The 23,020-nt window shown below is 35.4% G+C and overlaps 1 protein-coding gene across 1 annotated transcript; it reads right to left on the bottom strand.

Moving 5' to 3' along the window:
- Window positions 1–8,126: 8,126 nt before the first annotated feature.
- Window positions 8,127–21,493, bottom strand: LOC144356666 (putative thiopurine S-methyltransferase). The gene is made up of 8 exons (XM_085492852.1): window positions 21,270–21,493; window positions 17,519–17,614; window positions 17,211–17,343; window positions 15,650–15,702; window positions 14,177–14,251; window positions 13,328–13,410; window positions 10,192–10,236; window positions 8,127–9,210 (listed from the first exon to the last, which is right to left on the bottom strand). Exons 1-8 carry the CDS (start codon window positions 21,386–21,388, stop codon window positions 9,098–9,100), a joined length of 717 nt encoding a protein of 238 aa, XP_085348978.1. The 5' UTR covers window positions 21,389–21,493; the 3' UTR covers window positions 8,127–9,097.
- Between the last annotated feature and the right edge of the window lie 1,527 nt (window positions 21,494–23,020).

Genomic DNA, 23,020 nt, shown 5'->3' with positions numbered 1-23,020 from the left:
TTTCGTTGGAAAAATTCTAACCTATTTGAACTACTGGAAAATGATATCACAAGATATTCTCAATTTGGCTCAGTAATGCTTACGGGAGACTTTAATGCACGTATAAAAAATGAAAAAGATGTGGCATCTTTCAACAACCCTATTTACCAGCAGTCTGGAAATACTAAAAACCCATACAGAGAAAGAACAACACAAGATCTAACAGTTAAAAACCAGTATGGTAACCAACTGATAGAACTGTGTATTGGTGCAGACCTAATTATACTAAATGGAAGGTGCATAGGGGACCTCACTGGCAAATTTACCTGCTATCAAAGCAAAGGACGTAGTATTGTAGATTATATTATTGTTAGTAGCAACTTATTTAAGCACATTTCCTTTTTTCAAATACATCCACTTAATTTGACACTTTCGGATCACTGTCAAATGTCTTTTCTTCTTCAAACAAATGCTGTAACGAATTGTGAAACTGCTAAAACTAATCAAAATAATTATACTACAATTCATGGCCCGAAAAAACAAAAAACATCAAAAAATTAAACCAAAATGGTACTCCAATGATCTTGGCAATCTTAAACAAGCAGCCTCTCGGCTGAGATAGCTCCGCTGTTAGCAATGCACATTTCAATTAAAGAACAGAAGATATCATTAGAAAATGAACAATATGCATAGTATCAATGCTATGGGACTTGCTGTTTTCAACAAGAATTCAAAAATATAATTTTTCACCATAAACGATTGTGGTTTTTAACAAGAAGTCGAAAATATCACTTTTTACAAAAATGACAAAAATATTCATCAAAATTAGAGAATTGAAGATATCATCATGAAATGAACAAATTTGAGAGTGGTCCACATGTAGTACATATATATGTAATATCAAAGCAATTGGACTTGCGCTTTTTAACAAGAAGTTGAAAATATCACTTTTTACCAAAAATGACAAAAATATTCACCAAAATTAGAAAATTAAAGATATCATTACAAAATGAACAACTCTGAGAGAGGTCCACATGTAGTACCTATATATGTAATATCAAAGCAATTGGACTTGCGGTTTTTAACAAGAAGTTTAAAATATCACTTTTTACCAAAAATGACAAAAATATTCACCAAAATTAGAGAATTAAAGATATCATTACAAAATGAACAAATCTGAGAGAGGACCACATGTAGTATCTATATACGTAATATCAAAGCAATTGGACTTGCGGTTTTTAACAAGAAGTCGAAAATATAATTTTTTACCAAAAATGACAAAAATATTCACCAAAATTAGAGAATTGATGATATCATTACAAAATGAACAAATCTGAGAGAGGTCCACATGTAGTACCTATATATGTAATATCAAAGCAATTGGACTTGCGGTTTTTAACAAGAAGTTGAAAATATCACTTTACCAAAAATGACAAAAATATTCACCAAAATTAGAGAATTGAAGATATCATTACAAAATGAACAAATCTGAGAGAGGTCCACATGTAGTACCTATATATGTAATATCAAAGCAATTGGACTTGCGGTTTTTAACAAGAAGTCGAAAATTTAATTTTTTACCAAAAATAACAAAAATATTCACCAAAATTAGAAAATTGATGATATCATTACAAAATTAACAAGTCTGAGAGAGGTCCACATGTAGTACCTATATATGTAATATCAAAGCAATTGGACTTGCGGTTTTTAACAAGAAGTCGAAAATTTAATTTTTTACCAAAAATGACAAAAATATTCACCAAAATTAGAGAATTGAAGATATCATCATGAAATGAACAAATCTGAGAGAGGTCTACCCAAGGTACATATACACCAAGTATCAAAGCATTCAGGCTTGTAGTTTTCAAGAAGAAGTCGAAAAAGTAAAACATTGACACGGACGACGGACGACGACGACGGACGACGACGACGGACGATGACGGACAATCACTCATATGATAAGCTCCGCTCGACAAAGTCGACAGCGGAGCTAAAAAGATGTCCAGAAAATATCCAGGAAATTAAGTTCGGACCCATACAATAATGATCTGAGAAACAACTGCTATAGTCTGAAAAAGAAATACAAACAAATGGTTAAGAAAACGAAAAGAAACTATAAAAAAAATATACTAAATAAACTTGAAGAGATGGGTAATTCTTCTCCAACGGAGTATTGGAATTTGATCAAGGAGCTTAGAAATGGTCAAATTAATAATGACAGTGAAAACATTGAAGACCAAAAATGGTATGAACATTTCAGACAATTAAATGCAATAAATAATACTGATGAAAGCACTTTAAACGAAGAGATTGCTAAGCTTGAAAAGGAAATTAAACCTATTACTGAGCTAGACCAAAATATTTCACAGTTAGAAATACAAACTGCAATTAGCAACTTGAAAAATAAAAAATCTCCAGGCATTGATAATATTAGAAATGAGATGATTAAAACAGGGAGAAATGTGCTCATCAAACCTCTACAAAAAATGTTCAATCTCATCCTAACGAGTGGCCATTTCCCTAGCTCTTGGAATTTGGGCATTATCACTTCAATATTTAAAAAAGGGGAAAAATCTGATCCAGGCAACTACAGAGGGATAACTCTCTTAAACAGTCTTAGCAAGCTCTTCACAGCCGTATTGAAACAAAGGTTGACCAAACATGTAAAAAGCAATAATATCATAATTAAAGAGCAAATTGGTTTTCTTCCAAAATTCAGCACAGCGGACCATATCTTTGTTCTCAAACAGCTAATAACAAAATATCTTAATAAAGGAAACTATTTATTTGCATGTTTCATCGACTTTAAGAAGGCGTTTGATTCCATTTGGCACCTCGGTCTTTTATATAAACTTCACAAAAACAAAATCTCAGGAAAATTTCACAACATAATTAAATCTATTTATCAGAATGCCACTGGCTGTGTTAAACTAAAAGGTGGTTTGACTGCTAGCTTTCCAGTTCAAAGGGGTATCAGACAGGGAGATGGTTTAAGCCCACTCCTTTTCAATCTTTTCATTAATGATATCAAATGCCAGATAGAATCATCCAATAATGAACCCCCTTTACTTGTAAACAATCATTTGTCATGTTTGATGTATGCGGATGACCTCCTCCTCCTATCACAATCTAAAAATGGTCTGCAAAATGCAATACGCACAGTGGAAACATACTGCAAACAATGGAAACTAGATATCAATGTGTCAAAATCAAAAATTATCATTTTCAACAAGCAAGGTAAAATATTAAGTAAGTTCCGATTTCAAATCAATAGCCAAAAATTGGAAAACGTCTCATCATACTCCTACCTTGGTGTTAAAATCAATGCTACTGGTAAACTGAACAGAGCTCAAGAAGACCTTAGTCACAGAGCAATGAAGGCACTTTTTAAACTAAAACAATTACTCTATGCAGACCCAAATATTCCAATCAAAACACATCTGAAATTGTTTGATGCTATGGTTAAACCAATTTTACTCTACTGTAGCGAAATCTGGGCAAGCGATATTATTAATATGCACTCAACAGACTTGTTTAAACAATCCTTGCCTATGGAAAAATTACATCACAAAATGTGCAAGTACCTACTACAAGTAAACTGTAAAGCCACAAACTTGGCATGTTTACTTGAACTGGGAAGATATCCACTTATCATCTCAAGCATCAAACGTATGATTAACTACTGGCTGAAAATAAAACATATGGATGAAACCACTCTGATCTCTGAGGCCTACAAACTTGGCACCAATTTGGACAAAGAAAACGTCAGTAATTAATTACTGAACCTTTTGGAAATTAGTGATGTTTGCGAAAAAACCAGTATTATCCCATTAGCTACAAAAAAACTAAAAAATATGTTTGAGAAACACTGCACAGAAACAATGCATAATGACAATAAAGGCACTAATCACAAAAATAAACTTCGTACCTACAGACAGCTGAAAACTGATTTTGCACTTGAAAAATACCTTGAAATTATTAAAAACCCCATCCACAGATCATCTATGACTAAACTGAGGATAAGTGCCCACATACTTCAGATTGAAGTTGGGCGATATCACAACATAGATGTCTTAAATAGAACATGCCCTGTCTGTGACTCCAATGAAATTGAAGATGAAGAACACTTCCTCTTCAATTGTAACCAGTACAAATTTGAAAGAGATGCTTTGTTTGAAAACGTAAACTTATCCGGTAATCTGAAAGCACTTCTCAATAACAAAAATTCTGAAACCGTCCAAGCAATTGCCAAGTTTATCAGCGACTGTTTCAATAAAAGAGAGAATTTCATGAAAAGCAATTTACCAGCTGCCTCAAAATAACACCAAAAAAATATTTATATAATAATATTTTCACAGTATTACTATTTATTTCTTTATTATTATTATTATTATTATTATTACTTATGTATTTTATTGTTTCTTATATCCTTATTGTATTCTAATCTAGATCCCAGAAGGGATACGATATCAATAAAGGTTGTTATTATTACGGGGAAATGCCGAATGTAAATGGGTGAATTGTAGTTGTAAGAAAACTATTGTATTTTAATGAGAATGAATTTATACGATCAGAGGTACACTACTTAAACAGCGCCCTCACACTCGTAACAAATATGCCATTTCTTGACTTTAAAAAGTATTTTCCGGTAGTGCTTGTTCAATGACGTAAGGAATTTAGTGTTGCCAGACGCATTTGAACTATTTGAAATACATGATTTCAGAAGCTTCCTAGTGGTTGTCGGCATTGTGAAGTATTATCTGGCGTGCGTACACAGCAACCATTCTTTATTTTTTATATTTATATTGTAATTATTTTCATAAATTTAAAAAATGGCAAGTTGGGTGTTGCTTAAATTTGTCGAAAAATGTCAACCCCTCGCTCATTTTAGTCAGTTGTACCTGTTACAAAAATGGACTAGACATAATAACGGTCGTTATACTCTCGTCATTTTCAAACTGCAGTTGAACAAGTGATTCGTTCAAGGAAGGCACTTTTGATTTGACAAAGTCCGTCAAACCGTTACAATTAAGTTTTCCGTCCGTGTATCCCTGACGTACTCTCCCACCTCGGTATAAAAAAAACGGTAAAAATGTGGTCGTTTTCCGGTCGGAAAATACAGTGCGGTCGGAAATTAAGCGATCGTTTAAAATCTGGGAAGTTGGGCAAAATGAGTACTGTGGTTCAAGTGATATTAGCGTATTTCTAATTTATTTTTTTAACTCAAACAATATTTATTTACTCACTGTTTACTATAGCTAGAGCGCTGTGCGTGTATTCATTTTCAGGTTAGTTCTTCTGCCGTTTTCTCGCAACCAACAACGTGATTTTTTATTTGGGATTTCGAGAAACTTAACATGAATCGTTATGGCATTCATGCGCACAACATTTCGCCATGTTTCAACTTTTAAGTAGTCAGTTAACAAGTTCTTTCATAGTAGCATTTCTATGGGATTGATGTACTAGCATGAATGGGTTCAATTATCAGTGTTCACTGATGACGTCATTTGACTGGCCCTCTAGAGGCGAAATGACACCAGGAAAAGCGGAAGTTTGTCGTCTGCTTCACAGCCCGTTAAGAAAATATTTTTTAACCGCCCTCACCGTTGAAATTGGGGCAGGGGACCAGACTATGTAGGTGTATTTAGGGCTAAGTGCTGATATCACTATGATACTTACATGAACCTTGTTGCCCCTTCACTCGTAAATTGGTTAGTTTTTTTGTTCTTTCTTCAAGCAGTTTCAGAACTAAGTTGTTTTCTTGTAAGGGTGAGTGAGAGTGCAATTTACTTCTTAAAAGACACATTTTTTCCCAAAGTGGCAAGACCAGGATTTTAAAACACGTTCTTTCTGATTTGCCAAGCTGTAGAATAACCACTCTATCAACTGAGGTAAGCATGTGATCAATAAGGGAATGCAACGAGTGGCTCATGATTACTAGTATATGCATTTTATCAGGTGCACCATGTATATCTGGATCGTTTTATTCTGATCAAAGACCAATGGTTCATCTGCAGAAAAAGAAGTTGCGTAACATACACATCCAGAAACCGCTATAGGGTTTGTAGACAATTTCACTAAAAAGAGGTGATATCGACTCTAGGAACTAGTGAAGCTTGCTAAATAAAGTTAGTCAACCAAGCCATGGAGTTTTACAAAAAACATTACGGTTTAATCACATGGAGCCCAGGAACTATAATCAACTATTCGCAGTCCTTATGAGGGGGGGGGGGTATCGGCTGGTATCTTATGTAAGAAATAGACAAGGGATGAAGGCTCAAACGAGCTCATATTTTTTTAACTGGAAAATACAGACGAAAAAATGTAAAATAAAATCTATAAAAAATATCAGGTTTAAGAATATTAGTTGCTCTTTCAAATTTCGCCAAAGCCTTACCTACATTTTACCAATAACTACACAAATTGATGAATTCCTAGCAGTTTGCCCGAAAGCATGGCACAGTTTGAGGCATGGCCTGTTCAAAATTTGTCGAGAACCAATTAATTCCAAGCGAAAATAAAATATTGTACAGTGTACACGACAGAATTTGATACGTCGATGGAACCTGTCAACAAACAAGCTGCTCTCTGATTGGTCTAATTGCTAGGTGTCTGGGTTTGTTACCCAATCAGGAACAAGCTTGTAAGCTTCACATTGACCAAGGTATGGTGGTAAGAGAGTTACTATTATTGAAATATAGATAAACAAGTCATTGTCAATGACACGTCCCCGTTCCGTTCATATTTGAGTGACATATACATTCAAAGCAGATCATGACCGAAATGCACCTGCATATGTACAACACATTGTGCTAAATCTGAACAAAATCCATCCATGCATGACTGAGATCCGGTTCTGGAATTGTGAAAATACGTGATTTTGATGCATTTTCGGCCTTAAAATGGCCATCATTCCGCTATTGTTAAGCAGATCATGAAACAAATGCACATATCTATTTGTGACATGATGTACCATGTGTGTGTGAAGTTTGAACTTGATCAATCCAGACATGTCTTGGATACGGATCCAGAACTGAATTCTTTAACAAAATGGCCGCCAGTCGGCCATTTCGAACTTGATCCGAAAAAAAAGACGTGCATCAAGGTCCTATTATGTTTAATGTATGTACCAAATTTGAACAAAATCCATCCATGCATAACTGAGATACGGGTCCGGAATGGTGAAAATGTGCGATTTCAAAGCATTTTCGGCCTTAAAGCGGCCCCCATTTGGCTATCGTTAATGAGATCATGAAACAAATGCACATACATATTTGTGACGTGATGTACCTTGTGTGTGTGAAGTTTGAACTTGATCAATCCAGACATGTCTCGGATACGGATCCAGAACTGAATTCTTTAAAACAAAATGGCCGCCAGTCGGCTATTTCGAACTTGATCCAAAAAAAAAATGACGTGCATCAAGGTCCTATTATGTTTAATGTATGTACCAAATTTGAATGAAATCCGTCCATGCATAACTGAGATCCGGGTCCGGAATGGTGAAAATGTGCGATTTCAATGCATTTTCGGCCTTAAAGCGGCCGCCATTTGGCTATCGTTAATGAGATCATGAAACAAATGCACATACATATTTGTGACATGATGTACCTTGTGTGTGTGAAGTTTGAACTCGATCAATCCAAGCATGTCTCAGATACGGATCCAGAACTGAATTCTTTAAAACAAAATGGCCGCCAGTCAGCCATTTCGAACCCGATCCCAAAAAAAAAATGACGTGCATCAAGGTCCTATTATGTTTAATGTATGTACCAAATTTGAACAAAATCCGTCCATGCATAACTGAGATCCGGGTCCGGAATGGTGAAAATGTGCGATTTTGATGCATTTTCGGCCTTAAAATGGCCGCTATTCGGCTATCGTTAATCGGATCATGAAAAAAATGCATGTGCATATGTCCCATATAATGTGTGATGTATGAGTGAAGTTTGAACTTAATCGGTCCATGCATGTTCGAGATACAGGTGATCACGGACGCATGGACGCACGGACGGACGGACGGACGCACACAGGGCAAAACATAAGTCCCCGTTTTCGGACTGCGTCCGAACGGGGACTAATTAGCAGTCAACTTCATGAAAGAATTACTGATAAATTAGGCATAAAACACATACATAGGCAGAATATTAGAAAACTGTTATTTTATTCATAAAATAAACCATCTGTGTGTTGGAGTGTACAATAATCTGACACACATAGAAAATAAATACATTTGGTTCAACCTGAGTAAAAAAAAATACTTCTTTTTTTAGCACATCAGTATAAGTAACACAAGAGCTAGAATAAGACACAATAGGTCCCAAAATGGCGTCCTAGTAACAAGAACATTGCGTGCTCAGTTGGGCATCTACAGACAGATGATGCCTCAACTTGAAAACTGAGAGTGCATTGTTCACAAACTACTTAGTATTACTATGTTCATTGTTGGCAATTACCTGTTGTAATTATTTAGCAGTAAATAAGTATTGTATATAGCAGGAGTCAGCATACTTAGTAAAATATTTTCCTCTGCGTGTTGCCAAATATAAGTCCAGATCTACACCAAACCAACACTGTGTCACGATTATCAGCTGGTTTAATGACTTTTTCCTGTATTTCATACGCATGTACAATATATAAATACAAGTCTTTACACCAACACTGTGGGTCCCTATCAGACCATTATCAGCTTAATGACTTTTTCTATATTTGATATACGTGTAATACTTTGCCAAAATCATCTTTGTGATACTAAATGAGTAAACACATACTCATAATAATAGCATGCAAATAATTATGAAATAAATTCTTGGCTTTATATGTATGCATAGTTTACATTTACGCCATGTGTATTCATTTAGTATCATAAAGGTGATTTCGAGTCAAATCACACAAATTTCCAACAAATGCAAATCATCGATCATTAATAACAAGTTCATTTCTGCAATTCAATACTATGAATGATTATTTCAGTTAGAGTAAAAAGTATCAGCCCTAACAACCAATCAGATTACCCTAACAACCAAACGGGTAACCCTAAAAACCAATTAGATTACCCTGCCCCTGAGATACCTTAACAACAATATTTTGGTCAACTAGATGTTATACATAATATCTTCTATTTTAGCCTCAGTAACACAGTAACAGATGATATTGCAGTAACTCCTGAGTTTTTCCAAGGATCGCTTAATATATCATTCTCTTCCAGCACATTGACAGTGAAAGAATTCCCTGCAAAAAACAATAGATACATAAGGAATGATATATTGTATTCAAGTTTCACAGAAAAAGCCGAGAAAAAAATCCGTTTCTCGTTTTCCTCGATCTGACCTTATTTTTGACATGGCTCAGGAAAGATGGTGGATGCAATTAACAAAATGCTAAACAGCGATATGTTTGATATCGACAACATATGATATATGACTTGTTGGTTGAAAAAAGCACTGTTGTCACATGTGTTTATTAAGGCCGGACTTTTATTATCCCTTGTTTCGCGAACCCATCGAATGAACTAGTCGAAAATGAAATAAAAATAAAATTTTATTGTAGCGTAATTTCTCATGTCCGCTGACTTGTAAGTGTAAAAAATTGCTAAAAAAAACTTATTTTTATCTTCATTTTTTTCTGCCCGCCGCATAACAAATCCAAGTTGCATTGTACCGAAGTCTCGCGCAGATGAGAAACAAGGTTATACATGGAATAAAATTTTATTTCATTTCTTCTCTCTGATCAATGATCTCACTTACAATTCTTTGAAAATCACACAAATCTAATGGAAAAAAATAATTAATTTTATTTTTTTCCGCTCTCCTCAAAAAAATTGCCTTATAAAAACTCAAAAAACAAGGAATAAAAAAAGTCTGGCCTTACTGAAATTGAATTATCATGTAGTCGAAAAATATAATTTTTTTTATATAAAAACAGACAAAAATATCCATCAAAATTAGAAATTTTTGATAAATCCACAAAAATGAACAAATTGAAGATAAGTCCACTCAAGGTAATTACGGTTTTCAAAAAAAGTAAAAAAAATATAATCTTTTTTTCCCAAAAATGACAATAAATATTCATCAAAATTAGAGAATTAATGATTAAAGATATAGTCATGCACAACAAGTTAAACAGTGGGACTCCACTATCCATTAGAACTGTAGATCTTTGGAATATTGATTTTAGAAAGCCAGTGGTGGAAGAGAGAATAGAACAGCTCACCATACAATTCTTTTACCAGTTCAATTGAAATGTTGTGTGGAGGACCTGAAACACAAATGAATGGTTTTTGATAAAATGAGAAATCTGATAACAATAAACATGATGTCATCAAGGTCCCTTGTCATCCCTATTACGATTGGTTTGGGTTCATGAGAGGGAGGGCACGTGCACAGGGTATTGAAAGTAGGTATAGTCAGCTTATAGTAATGTATTTCAGAATTGGGAATAGGTACATATATGTCCTGCAATGTGTAAATATGTCTGGCTCGTTTTCAATATGTCAAGCCAGGCTTCAATATTTCAAGCCAGACTCCAATATGTCAAGCCAGACTTCAATATGTCAAGCCAGACTTCAGTATGTCATGCCAGGCTTTAATATTTTCCACCAGGTGTCAATATGTCCTGCCAGATTTCAATGTCAAGCCAGGCTTTAATATTATGTCAAGCCAGACTTTAATATGCCAAGCCAGACTTTAATATGTCAAGCCAGACTTTAATATGCCAAGCCAGACTTCAATATGTCAAGCCAGACTTTAGTATGTCATGCCAGGCTTCAATATGTCCTGCCAGACTCCAATATGTCATGCCAGGCTTCAATATGTCATGCCAGGCTTCAATATGTCCCACCAGACTTCAATATGTCTAGCCAGGCTTTAATATGACATGCCAGGCTTTAATATGTCAAGCCAGGCTTTAATATGTCAAGCCAGGCTTTAATATGTCAAGCCAGACTTCAATATGTCAAGCCAGACTTCAATATGTCAAGCCAGACTTCAATATGTCAAGCCAGACTTCAGTATGTCATGCCAGGCTTTAATATGTCATGCCAGGCTTCAATATGTCCCACCAGGCTTCAATATGTCATGCCAGACTCCAATATGTCATGCCAGGCTTCAATATGTCCCACCAGACTTCAATATGTTTAGCCAGGCTTTAATATGACATGCCAGGGTTTAATATGTCAAGCCAGGCTTTAATATGTCAAGCCAGACTTCAATATGTCAAGCCAGACTTCAATATGTCAAGCCAGGCTTTAATATGTCATGCCAGGCTTCAATATGTCCCACCAGACTTCAATATGTCTAGCCAGGCTTTAATATGACATGCCAGGGTTTAATATGTCATGCCAGGCTTTAATATGTCCTGCCAAGTGTCAATATGTCCTGCCAGGCTGCAATATTTAGCCCCCACCCGGACAAAAGCTGGGAGGGGGCTTATAGTTTCGCCTTCGTCAGTTCGTCAGCCATCCATAGTGATTTCTCAGAGATGGCTGGATCGATTTTTTTGAAACTTGGTACAAAAACATAGTGGTTAACCATACATGTGCGCATCAATTTATTTTTCAATTTGATCAAATTTAATGCCAAAATTCAGCCAAATTCGGTTCTGTATGTGTTCATCATCATTTCTCGGAGATGGCTTGACTGATTTTGTTGATCAAATATGGCTGACTGGCAGCCATTTTGGTTGTTAATTATGGCTTTTGTCTGTCCATTGATACTTCTCAGAGATGCCTTGACTGATTTCAATGATACTAGGTACAAAGACACAGTGAGGAGGTATACATATTCACATGGATTTATTCCTGATTTGATCAAATATGGCTGCTTGGTGGCCATTTTGAATGTCAAAATCCTGTAAAATCTAGTTTTTTGGGTGTGTCCATCATCATTTCTCGGAGATGCCTGAACCAATTTTGCCGAGACTTGGTACAAAGACAGAGTGACCACTGGTACAGATGCACATTCATTTATTTTTTCAAGAAATCAATTAATGAGCTCATTTGCATACTTAATTATTAATTTGAATTTTTCTTAATATCTTGTGAACTAATAATCCAAATCAGACCAAACTTGGTAGAGACTTGATTTGTCAATATAAGATATATGCTATGCAATATTGAGTTTCAATTTAATTAACGAGCTCATTTGCATATTTAATGAATTTTGAATTTTTGTTGATATCTTTTCAACTACCGGTAATAGTCCAAATAAAACCAAACTTGGTATAGACTTACTTGATCTGTCAATATAAGATATGTGCTATGCAATATTGACTTTCAATTTAATTAATTGAATTGTTGTTAATATCTTGTGAACTAATAGTCCAAATAAGACCAAACTTGTTATAGACTTACTTTATCTGTCAATATAAGATATGTGATATGCAATATTTAATTAATTTTTAATTTTTGTTAATATCTTGTGAATTATGTCCAAATAAGACCATACTTGGTATAGAATTACTTGATATGTCGATATAGGGTATGTGTAATGTTGATTTTCAACTTAATCTTCCTACCCGATTTTATACATATACATTCAAACTTTATAATTCATAGCCAACTATAATCACATCTGAAAAGTGGGGGTGGTGTCATTTTCAGATGACTTGTTTCATCTTACCATATTAGGAAATGCGAATTCCAAATATGGAATGATTACGCGTGTAAGCATCCTCTAATAATAAAAACAAACATGACTGCCACCAGACCGGACTCCACACAAAGAAGTTTGCTGATTCTGTTCTAAACATTTTGGATTTCAGCATTTCCATGATGTATCCTTGGACGGAAAAGATGTATAATAATAAGGTTATTACGGGACACCACAAAGTATGCATTCAGACAGTACGTCGTACATCGACCTCCGCTGTGCGTCAGTCGATTATCCAGCTGTGCTGTCTTCGTGCATACTTTGAGGTATCCTCGTAATAACCTCATATACTCAAACTGTAAACATTATTGCTTTTCAGTATTTCAATACTACACAATATCACAGGTAATAGCTGTGGATAAACTCTTAGTAAACACAAAGAAAGTACTATGCATATAACCTTTAATATATAACATATTTTCCAATTCAAATCACGCTGTATGAAGTCCAGAATCTGGTAAAGTGCTTAAAATTAGTGGGACTATCTTTTTATGAACTTCAGTTTTAAAAGATGTCTGAAATGTCATGCAATCATTTCCACATTCCATATTTGGAATTCTCATTTTCTAATCTGGCAGGATAAATATACCCCAGCATCGGGTATTACTTATAGTGGCAAATAAATAATAATAAACAGACGTGATTCTGACTAGTTTTATAATAATGAAATTAAGATGCATAAAATTCAAACTGTGATTTACCTCTAAAACTTCCCTCGTACACTAAGCTTTCCAGCATGCACACACCATCAGGCTTCAGCAAAGATATAATTTTATCAACATATCTGGAAAAATGAATAATAATTAACAGTCAATGTAATAACGATGACAACGACGATGACAATAATGACATGAAGTAGAGAGTGCAGCATTCCCCTCAATATCTAAATACGGGACATTTTTTAAAGCAGCAACACCATGGATTCAAACAATTTCCCGAGTGATAAGCTGTACAGATGGATGGTCAGTCTACTAATTAAGCTGAGCAGGTGATTTGTGGTTGAATGAAGAGTGTGGTTTACTTTGATGTAGACATCACACCAGATTTATGTATACAGGTCATTGGTGCAATGTCCTTTTAAAAAAACAGAGTTACGTAACACACACACATATGCTGTGACAACACATGCCAATGAGAGTGCAGAAATTCACCTAAAACTAAATTTGCAGTATTATGTTAAAGTATACATTAAGGTTACAAGAACCAAGACACGAAACAGCTTTTTAACTGACATTAGCATCCTCATAGCCATACTCTATAAATTAATTAGTTGTGAAATTCAGCTTAGATGCTCTACCAACGTGACTCTGTCATCATGCAATGTCATGTTAAAAATAGGCATCATGCAATGCATATATACAATGCATGAAAAGTAAATTGTTTGTAAACAATAATCTTTGAGCGTGTGCTGCACACAATGATTATGGGACATTAATATCAACCTATCAACCATGATGTCATTAACCAATTGCTTTTAAAATTCTCTCAGATGAGGCAAGCTAAACTTCGCAAGTAACACCAAGTAAGTGCATTGTAAAAGTTTGTCTTACTTTTCACGATCTTTTTTATTGATAGCTACCAATGAAGCTCTGTCCCAAATCACATCGAACACTCCTGCATGCGATCTGTGAGAATACAAATTATGGGGCATACAATAACATGGTTATTTTGTAATTGAGAACAACATCAGCAAAAAGCTGTAGTTGTACTCATCTCAACACTTCCTTATTTGAGGTAAACTGCATACATTACCAACATTATATACGTGTTCCAGGTTATGTACGTCACTACGTAGTGACCAATACAATCAACATAGTGCTGTAAAAGGATTAATTATTCACTGGGTTTTAATTTTGCTTATTTTGCTGACTGAAAAATGTGTTAAATTAAAACCCAGTGAATATGTAAAATTTAGCATAGAACACATTATCTATATGATAAAACCGTGAATTTAAAACCCACTGAATATGCATGAAATGCTAAATCAGCACAATTCAAACCCAGTGAAAATTAGTCATTTTACAGTATATCACTATGCAGCCCGTCAACAAAATCAACCTATGTAACCATGCAAAGGGGGATACAATCAATACTAACCTTGATCACTATAAAACAGTCAATATAACCAACCATAGTACATCACTCTAAAATTGTTTACACAATGAACACACGTCAATATGCTATGACTGTTAAAATCAACGTACTAGTAGTACATCACAATGCTTCGATCAAAAACGATAAACATAGTAAGTTACTACGCAACAGTTGATACAATCAACGTAGAATGTCACTACACATCGGTCAATACAATCAAGTAACCTACTACCTTCATGCTCATTTATTTCGTTGATGCTAAAATTTGATTTTCCAGATTTTTCAAACAAAAGATTTCTAATGTATTATACTTTTTCAAAGCATTAAAAGTTTGTTGAGACATTTAAGGCTTCCACACAATTTAATATTTCAAGTAACATGGTTTGTGTAGGGTGGATGTTTTTGTTTATTTAATATTTTTTTTAATAACTTTTCCCATTCATCTTTATTCTTAGAAAATTTCTAAAACATAATCATGGTATAAAAATACATCTAAAAAATTGCAAAGATTTGTTTATGTTACATAGTAAATAAAATAAAGAATAATCAGTGAAAAAATGTTACAGCTAATTTGCCTAAATACCAAACAAAGTTTCAATAACTGTTTTTGATATAAATTTCATTTCAAAGTCTCCTTAATGCTATATTGATCAATTGTCTATCATTGTTTTAATGTATACTCAATGTATTGAATGCCTGATTTGCTTAGTTTGTTTCTCTGCCAATTTTGAAGCCTTGTTTTGGAGTTTTCGAGGACGCAAGTTTCAAAACAATAGTGAAAAAAAAAAATGAAAATATGAAAATAGGGTAGGTAGATTTACCGAAAATAGTAAATTTATTTTATGCTATATGCTATCAACTGTTATTGTAATAATAATCTGAAAAGGAAGAATGGAATACTGAATCACTATTTACAAACTTTTACTCACTTTGTGAACTTGAAAAAGTCACTCTGGAAAAATTTGATTTTACCGTCATCACTCTAAGGGGGAAAAAAATATCAAAACATATAAGAGGTGATAATTACTACAAATGTATGAAAACAGTTTTAAACCTTTAAAGCGGGAGGTTCGTCACCTGCGTACGTGCAGGAATTGAGTTCCAAGCGACGATAACAACACACGCTAAAAGCGCAAAGGTTCATGGGTAGACGCTTGTTTGTAAACAATGACACGCTATAGTCATCTGACGCATGTGCAGGTGACGACTCCCCCGCTTTAACCATTGGATCATGCACAAATTTAACATGTTTCTAAGATTGTTTGGTTAATTTTTGACCAAATGTACATGATTTTTTATTGGGATACTGCTATTAAAAAAAATAATATTTTATGAAACCTGGAATGAAAAATTGACTGGGTGACAAAAGGTTTAGTGGGTCTGAACATAGTACAGGGGCGATTACTGTCGTGTAATTTGTATATAAAATGCTACGGTACTCTGAAAATATCATCAATTGCTTTAATACTGTTACGTTATGTTAGGGACGACGTCAAAAGATCGATGTCGGATAAAAAACTTATTTGCTTTAGTTTGGGGTGGGGGGTTTTGACCACAAAAAGTTTCTATCCTACAAAAATGATTTTATTTTTTAATGAAGTCAAAAAAATCTTGGAGTATTTGTAATTCGTTTTTTTCTATCCAATCATGGACAAAAATAACAGAAAATTAAAAGAAAAAAACATCCAAGACGAGAAAATGGTTTGGTCCGAGTATAAAGTCTTTTTACACCCACCCGACAACCAACTGCTACGCTATACTACTGTCAGATTATCAATTTGTATTTAACGGTGAATGTAGTTTGACACCATGGTCAATATTTATCAATTAAGTTTCAGTGGGGGGGTAGGGGGGTTTGGGAAAAAAATAAAGGAATTAAATTTTTTATCTTACATTGAAATTTTTGATGTTGTCCCATATGGAGGTCAAGTTGCATACCTACTTTACAAATATATATATATAAAACACCACTCCCAGAACTATCTAAAAACATTAATGTGTTGTTTTTTTCAGCTATGAAAATTACAAGACTTGGATTTCTTGCTCTTACTTTGCTGCCAATTTTACTGGGGAGTCTTAGACAACCATACCTACAATGCAACTGACCTTAGAGAACAAACAAAGCCCCCTAGCTCAGTGAATTCTGAACGAATTTCTCATTTTTCATCCACAATCTAAAAATTGATGGTGTATATATTGGTGAGGGGATGGTACAGGTACCTCATGTAATATTTGCATATTGTGCATTAGCATATTGCTTATTTGCATATTGCTTATTTACATATTGCTTATTACCATATTGTACTACCAGTAGTATGTATGCGCTGAATAAAAAGAGGCTCCCGGCACTTCTTGAAGTTTACTGTAACGGTTTACAGTGTGTCGTCGTTCCTTACTTACCCACGCTTAAATATGTAACACCTCACAAATTTAAAAAGTGGGACTACAGAACCAACAACAAATGAATAAAAATTAAAATTCATCTCCTACTTTGTGAAGGAAACCATCAGACACTCCTTCCATTGGTGTTGTATCATATTTCAATCCTTGTTCGTCAAAAAATACTTTACAAGGCAGTTCAGCAAATTCCGCACCAACCACGTTATGACCTTTATCGGCTAACCTAGCATACGATAAATATATTTTATTATCGTATTTTACAATAATAAGAACAGGCATTTATTTTTACTTTTACAAAATTTAATAAAATTATTCAATATGGCTGCCTTTAAACACCTGTGAAGTAATTTATTTATTAGGCTACATTTGTTTTGTTTATAACATCAGAATGTACGTACCATTTCATGTCATGTGATTTTCCGCAGAGCGGCAGAAGAAAGCTGACATCACTGCCTTTACTGGCTACAAGCTGGTCGTAATATTTTACTAAAGTACTATAGAGGTGGAGAAAAGAAAACACCAACAATCAATATCAAACAACTATTATTATTATAGGAAGTTAGACTGTGTCAATTCTGCAAATTGAAAGAAACAATTCAAGTTCTATAATCCATTCATGGGGTAGTGGGCTACAGTTTTTCACAAGTTTTGATAGATTTTTTGTTGAAGTTGCTTTTACAAGATGTCTTACAAAGCACATCAAAAACTATGTATAAACTATATATATGTATATGGTTTATGATACACAAAATTTAATGACTCATGCATACAAAAAAATTACAATTTGTCTAGAAAAATAATAATTCTATTATTTGTTTCATTGTAAATTATTTTTTTTTAGACATGGCTTGTCAGAAAAGGTTGATGTATCTAACACAAGATAAACACTGAAATTACGATTTATATGAGAGGATTTTTTAAGGTGGATTATAGTCAACATGTTGCCATTGGAAACTGAAACTTAGTGATAATAGTAATTCAACCAGAAAAAGATGTCTGTGCACACATTTTTGTGGCAGGTGGGCGAAAACAAGAAACAGACTTCATTTTTCTATTAAATAATGCCATTCAGTTTCAAACATATTTTTTTTTAAGTTGACCTTTTCAGTGAGCTGCCGGTTCAGCAAATGACTAAAAAGGTGAACAAGCCCACTGTTTACCTTTAGAGTGACTTATTGTGATGAGATAGATTTGGATATTATTTTAATTTTATATGACAGGTGAAAAAGGCAGGTTTTAGTCAAGATAAAAACAAATTTATAAGTGGAGCAAAATAACTCAGGGAGGAAGGTTTAGATAAAATACAGTAAACTTGTTTAATTTCTGAGAAACAAATTTGCGTGCATTTTGTGAAAATTGTTTTTAATTAAAATTGACTTTGCGAAATATTGTCTTTATGAACGGCAGCAAGAAAAGCAGGTTACAGGTTGCAGGTCAGGTTACAGGTCAGGTTGCAGGTCAGGTTACAGGTCAGGTTACAGGTCAGGTTGCAGGTCAGGTTGCAGGTCAGGTTGCAGGTCAGGTTGCAGGTCAGGTTGCAGGTCAGGTTACAGGTCAGGTTACAGGTCAGGTTGCAGGTCAGGTTACAGGTCAGGTTACAGGTCAGGTTGCAGGTCAGGTTGCAGGTCAGGTTACAGGTCAGGTTGCAGGTCAGGTTGCAGGTCAGGTTACAGGTCAGGTTGCAGGTTGTCGATCAATAAAATTTTTCTCAATATTTAACTTTAAAAATATTTTTGAAATAAAAGAATATGCATTGATATATCATCAATGTACTAGATCTAGGGACCTCCATGGTTACTTATTAAAGTTACATACAAACTCCAATACAAACCTGGCCAACTGAATCATACCAAATGTACAGCGCCGCCACACACCGTATGGAGTAAACTTTCCTGCGGCTAATACAAAATAATAAATGAAATGAATGATTTTTCTTATTTTCATTAAACTGTTTTCTATTTACACCTCCTTAAAAACAAATACTTAATGGAATTAATATATTGCGGTTTTGAAAAAAAAAATGTATCTGTAATATAAAGTGCAAGTTTAGAAAAAGAAAATCATTTCTGTTTGGCAGTTAAGAAATCTAACCACTTATTTTTAGTTAAAATTCAGACGAAGGTGTGTATAAATGAACAGACACTTCAAACACATGAGGGTGCTCTCACTTGAGTTCAGTTTCAAACTTTGTTTCTGTTTGGAAGAAACCTAATAAACGACACATTAAATTAGAAGTCATTAAAAACATTGAATTAAATTCAAATTAGAATCGTTAAGCTTACACATTCTTTCCTGTCATAAATATTTGAATATTGCACGATTCTATGCATTTTGGACGACTTTTTGTTGTAAACATATTGAAAATTGTTGCTAATAAAAAAACAGACTCTAAAACTGTAGTTCAAATTAATCCAACAACCATGTGGAATACAACCGGAGTTACACAGTACAACGTGTCAGCAGTATTATGAGTTCTGGGTAAATCAAGTGCGCATACTCATTTTCAGCCAATCAGGCGTGTCGTAACAGCAAGTATTTCCTTAATTTACCCAGAACTCCGTGCGAATCCCCCTTGATTCTGGCTGCTGACCATTTTCGTTCATGAAATCGTTGGATATCATCAGAAAACGCGGGATTTGTGCAGTTTTGAATAAAACCAAGTTAGCGATTATGAAAAATGGTTATTAACGTAACACCTGATCCCCTCTAAAAATGTTGTTTCGCATTTTAAGGTAAGAAATCAAAATTTGAAACTGACAGGGTGTCGATTTACTAGTTGCCGTGTTTCACAACTTGTTTATTTATATACGTATAGCGGATGATTTTTTTTGAAAATTAGTATTTATTGATTATCAGCCCCCAAGTGACTGTGCCTGTAACCTGCGTTTTCTTGCTGCCGCTTTACGAATGTCATAATTTCCTGAAATCACAAACAATTCAAGCAGTGAAAATTAAAGCGAGAGGGTCGTCGCATATGTGCATGCGCGGGAATTGAGTCCCAAGCAATGATAACAACACAAGCTATAAATGCAAAGGCTTATGGGTAGACGCTTGTTTATAAACAATGACACGCTACGGCTATCCATGGGCTATCTGACACATGCACAGTAGCTGCGGTTCCATAGCTTTTTAGTGCGACCTACAATCGAATTTCGCCCTAACAATTTCATTTGAACGTCTTCTTTTTAGTTTTGTTGTTGTATGTCGAACATAGGCCAGAGTCAGTCACGTAAATAATGCGGTCGGCAACATAAGGTTATGATTCCACAGCTACATGGGCATGACCTTCAAAAGCCGCTGTGTTGACATTTTTCGGATATCATATGAGCAGTTCCGTTCATACACAATTAACAGTCATATAGATAAGATGTCATCAATAACTGAGTGTTCAGTGACAGGGGAACTCAGCAGGCACTATCAGAATCACGGTAGGATACGTTGTCCCCTTTCTATAATAGCAAAACAGTACCCCCACACCACTCTCCGGTGCATACGTTATTCATTACTCGATTCTAGATCTGTAGTCGCGATTGTCAACAAGTTCACGATCGGTCAATCCGAATGTGATGGTGTGTTTACCTTAGCCCTGAGTACAGTCCTGTAGGTTGGCCTCCTTCCGTTGATCATTCGGCCCTCACAGTCCTGAGAAGTCGCATAGACCGGGGATTCGACACTATTGTGAAAGAGTGTATCGGGCGATTTAAGAGGCATTCAGCTTTGCAGTTAAAAAATAAGCAGGTCGATACGTCTAACTATTCTAAATACCTTAACTGGAAGCGAAATTACATAAGATTTCCCACTAGGGTCGATAGAATCGACATTTTCCAACGTCAACCGAAAATATACGCCGCCATCTTGTTCTTGACGCATTCATAAACAAAACGTTGTTTCGTTGCGTAAAACTTGCTTTCGCCAACGTTCCAGTGCTGTAGGTTCATTTTTCGGCCACAAAAAAGGTATTTGTAATCGCTAGATTAGTCGATAGATGTTTTAGCTGGTTACAATCATGAAAACTGCAGAACGGTTCTCCGCCATAAATTTGTAGGCGGGTGTCGAATCCCCGGTCTATGCGACTTCTCAGGACTGTGGGGGCCGAATGATCAACGGAAGGAGGCCAACCTACAGGACTGTACTCAGGGCTATGTTTACCTGTGAACTGTTGGCATCTGAAATCCAGTGTTCCCTTCCTTCCATTCCTGCTCCCAATCGGATTCTTCCATGTCAGCACCTTTGTCCCAATAAATTACATCACTCGTAGTCGCATCCATTTTTGAAAAAAGGTGCAAATAAGAAAAAGATATTTGTCAGAGCTCGGGGCGGTACGCCGTGGCGAAGACGACGAATGAATGACCTAATTGACCCGTACCGGTACTCACAATGAATTGCATTTAAGAAGCGCCCTCTATCAAAGTTTAACTTTGTGATACTTGTACCCGCGCCCTCATCGTTTCCTCAACGCATATGGTACAGAACACTGACACCAGGCATGTACACCTCGTTATTTGCGTATTTTGAGGGAAAAAACTCCACAGCTTTGGTATAAATCATTAGTAATTCTGTGATGGGAATTGGTAGAACACCTGTTAATTTTAGGTTATTCAGTAGATTTTTTCCAGGTTAATTTTGCTGCAACTTGTTTCGTGAGTAGTATGTCTCGGTGTTTGTTTCGTAGTATAATAAAGGACTACTCAGATTTTATGGCCAGAGCCAGGTGGACCAGAGCATAATCTAGTGCACGGCAACCGAGGTGGCACACAACATGGTATTTTATAAAACCATTTCTACAATTCATTTTAATTTTATAATTCCTTTTTAATAACCATTTTCGGTTCTGAAATCGATTTTTAAAACCCACTTTCGTTTCTGATATCTGTTTTTATTTTAAAAAACAATTGTTTAAATCAATTTTCATTTTTAAAATCAATTTTCGTTTTCAAAATCTATTTTCACGTTTTTGTTGACATTTGAAGTATAGGTATATACGTATTTTTCACGTTGAAGCACATTTTCCATCAGAATTTACATAAAAATCGCTGTTGTTTCCCGCCTATCGCATTAACTTTAACTGTTTTTAATTGTTTTACCAAGATTATCATTTCGATTCGATATTCGATTTGTGTTTTGTATATCATTTCAACTGATAGTTGTTTTTTTATTCCCACCAGTGATGTTTCCATGGTAAGTCTTCTTTACGTAAGTTATTCTTCAGGCTATAACTTTAGCCGTGGTTCCGCGGCGATTTTGGTCCATAAAGTGTTCTTGGCTTCATCGGTCGGCTTACACTTTGGCGTCAAATGCATTTGTGGTCAAGCTTGTCCACCGGCGACGCTGCCTTTTTTACCGACAATACCCTACCCGGTATCGTACCAAAACGCAGCCAAACCACGGCTATAACCTTTTCTAATCAACCTTGGAGCTCTCATTTTATCAGCTGTAACGTTTATACTCAGATTAGAATAAGTTATAGCCATGGTTCTGCTGTGTTATCATGGCGTACCGGATAAAGTACTGTCGGCCCGGGGGGGGGGTCACTCTATATGCTGTTACTACCCCATGTGCGTTCCAAATTTAGCGGGGAAGCGGGGTGTTTTTCACCTTCTAAAGCGGGCCCGCGCGAGAAGCAAATAGGCCCGCTTTAAAATTCTAATGTCTGCAATAGGCCCGCTGTAGGCTCCCTCTTGTAACAACCACTCCCATACACCGCCCTAGGCCCCGAATTGGCGGACCCATAGCCCCGACCAGGCCGCAAACGTCCGCCCGAACTTTCCCACTGGGACTTTGCCGCCACTTCCAACACGAGCATACGGAGGCGTATTGTAATCGAAGAAACGAAACAAAACGAAACGAAACGAAACGAAACGAAATAACACACATAATAAAAATTAAACTGTATTCAGTGA

This window comes from Saccoglossus kowalevskii, chromosome 18 (assembly GCF_978046115.1).
Source record: "Saccoglossus kowalevskii chromosome 18, keSacKowa6.1, whole genome shotgun sequence".
Classification (NCBI taxonomy): Eukaryota; Metazoa; Hemichordata; class Enteropneusta; family Harrimaniidae; genus Saccoglossus; species Saccoglossus kowalevskii.
Note: the sequence above shows the minus strand (reverse complement) of the source record. Positions and strands in the feature narration are given on the sequence as shown.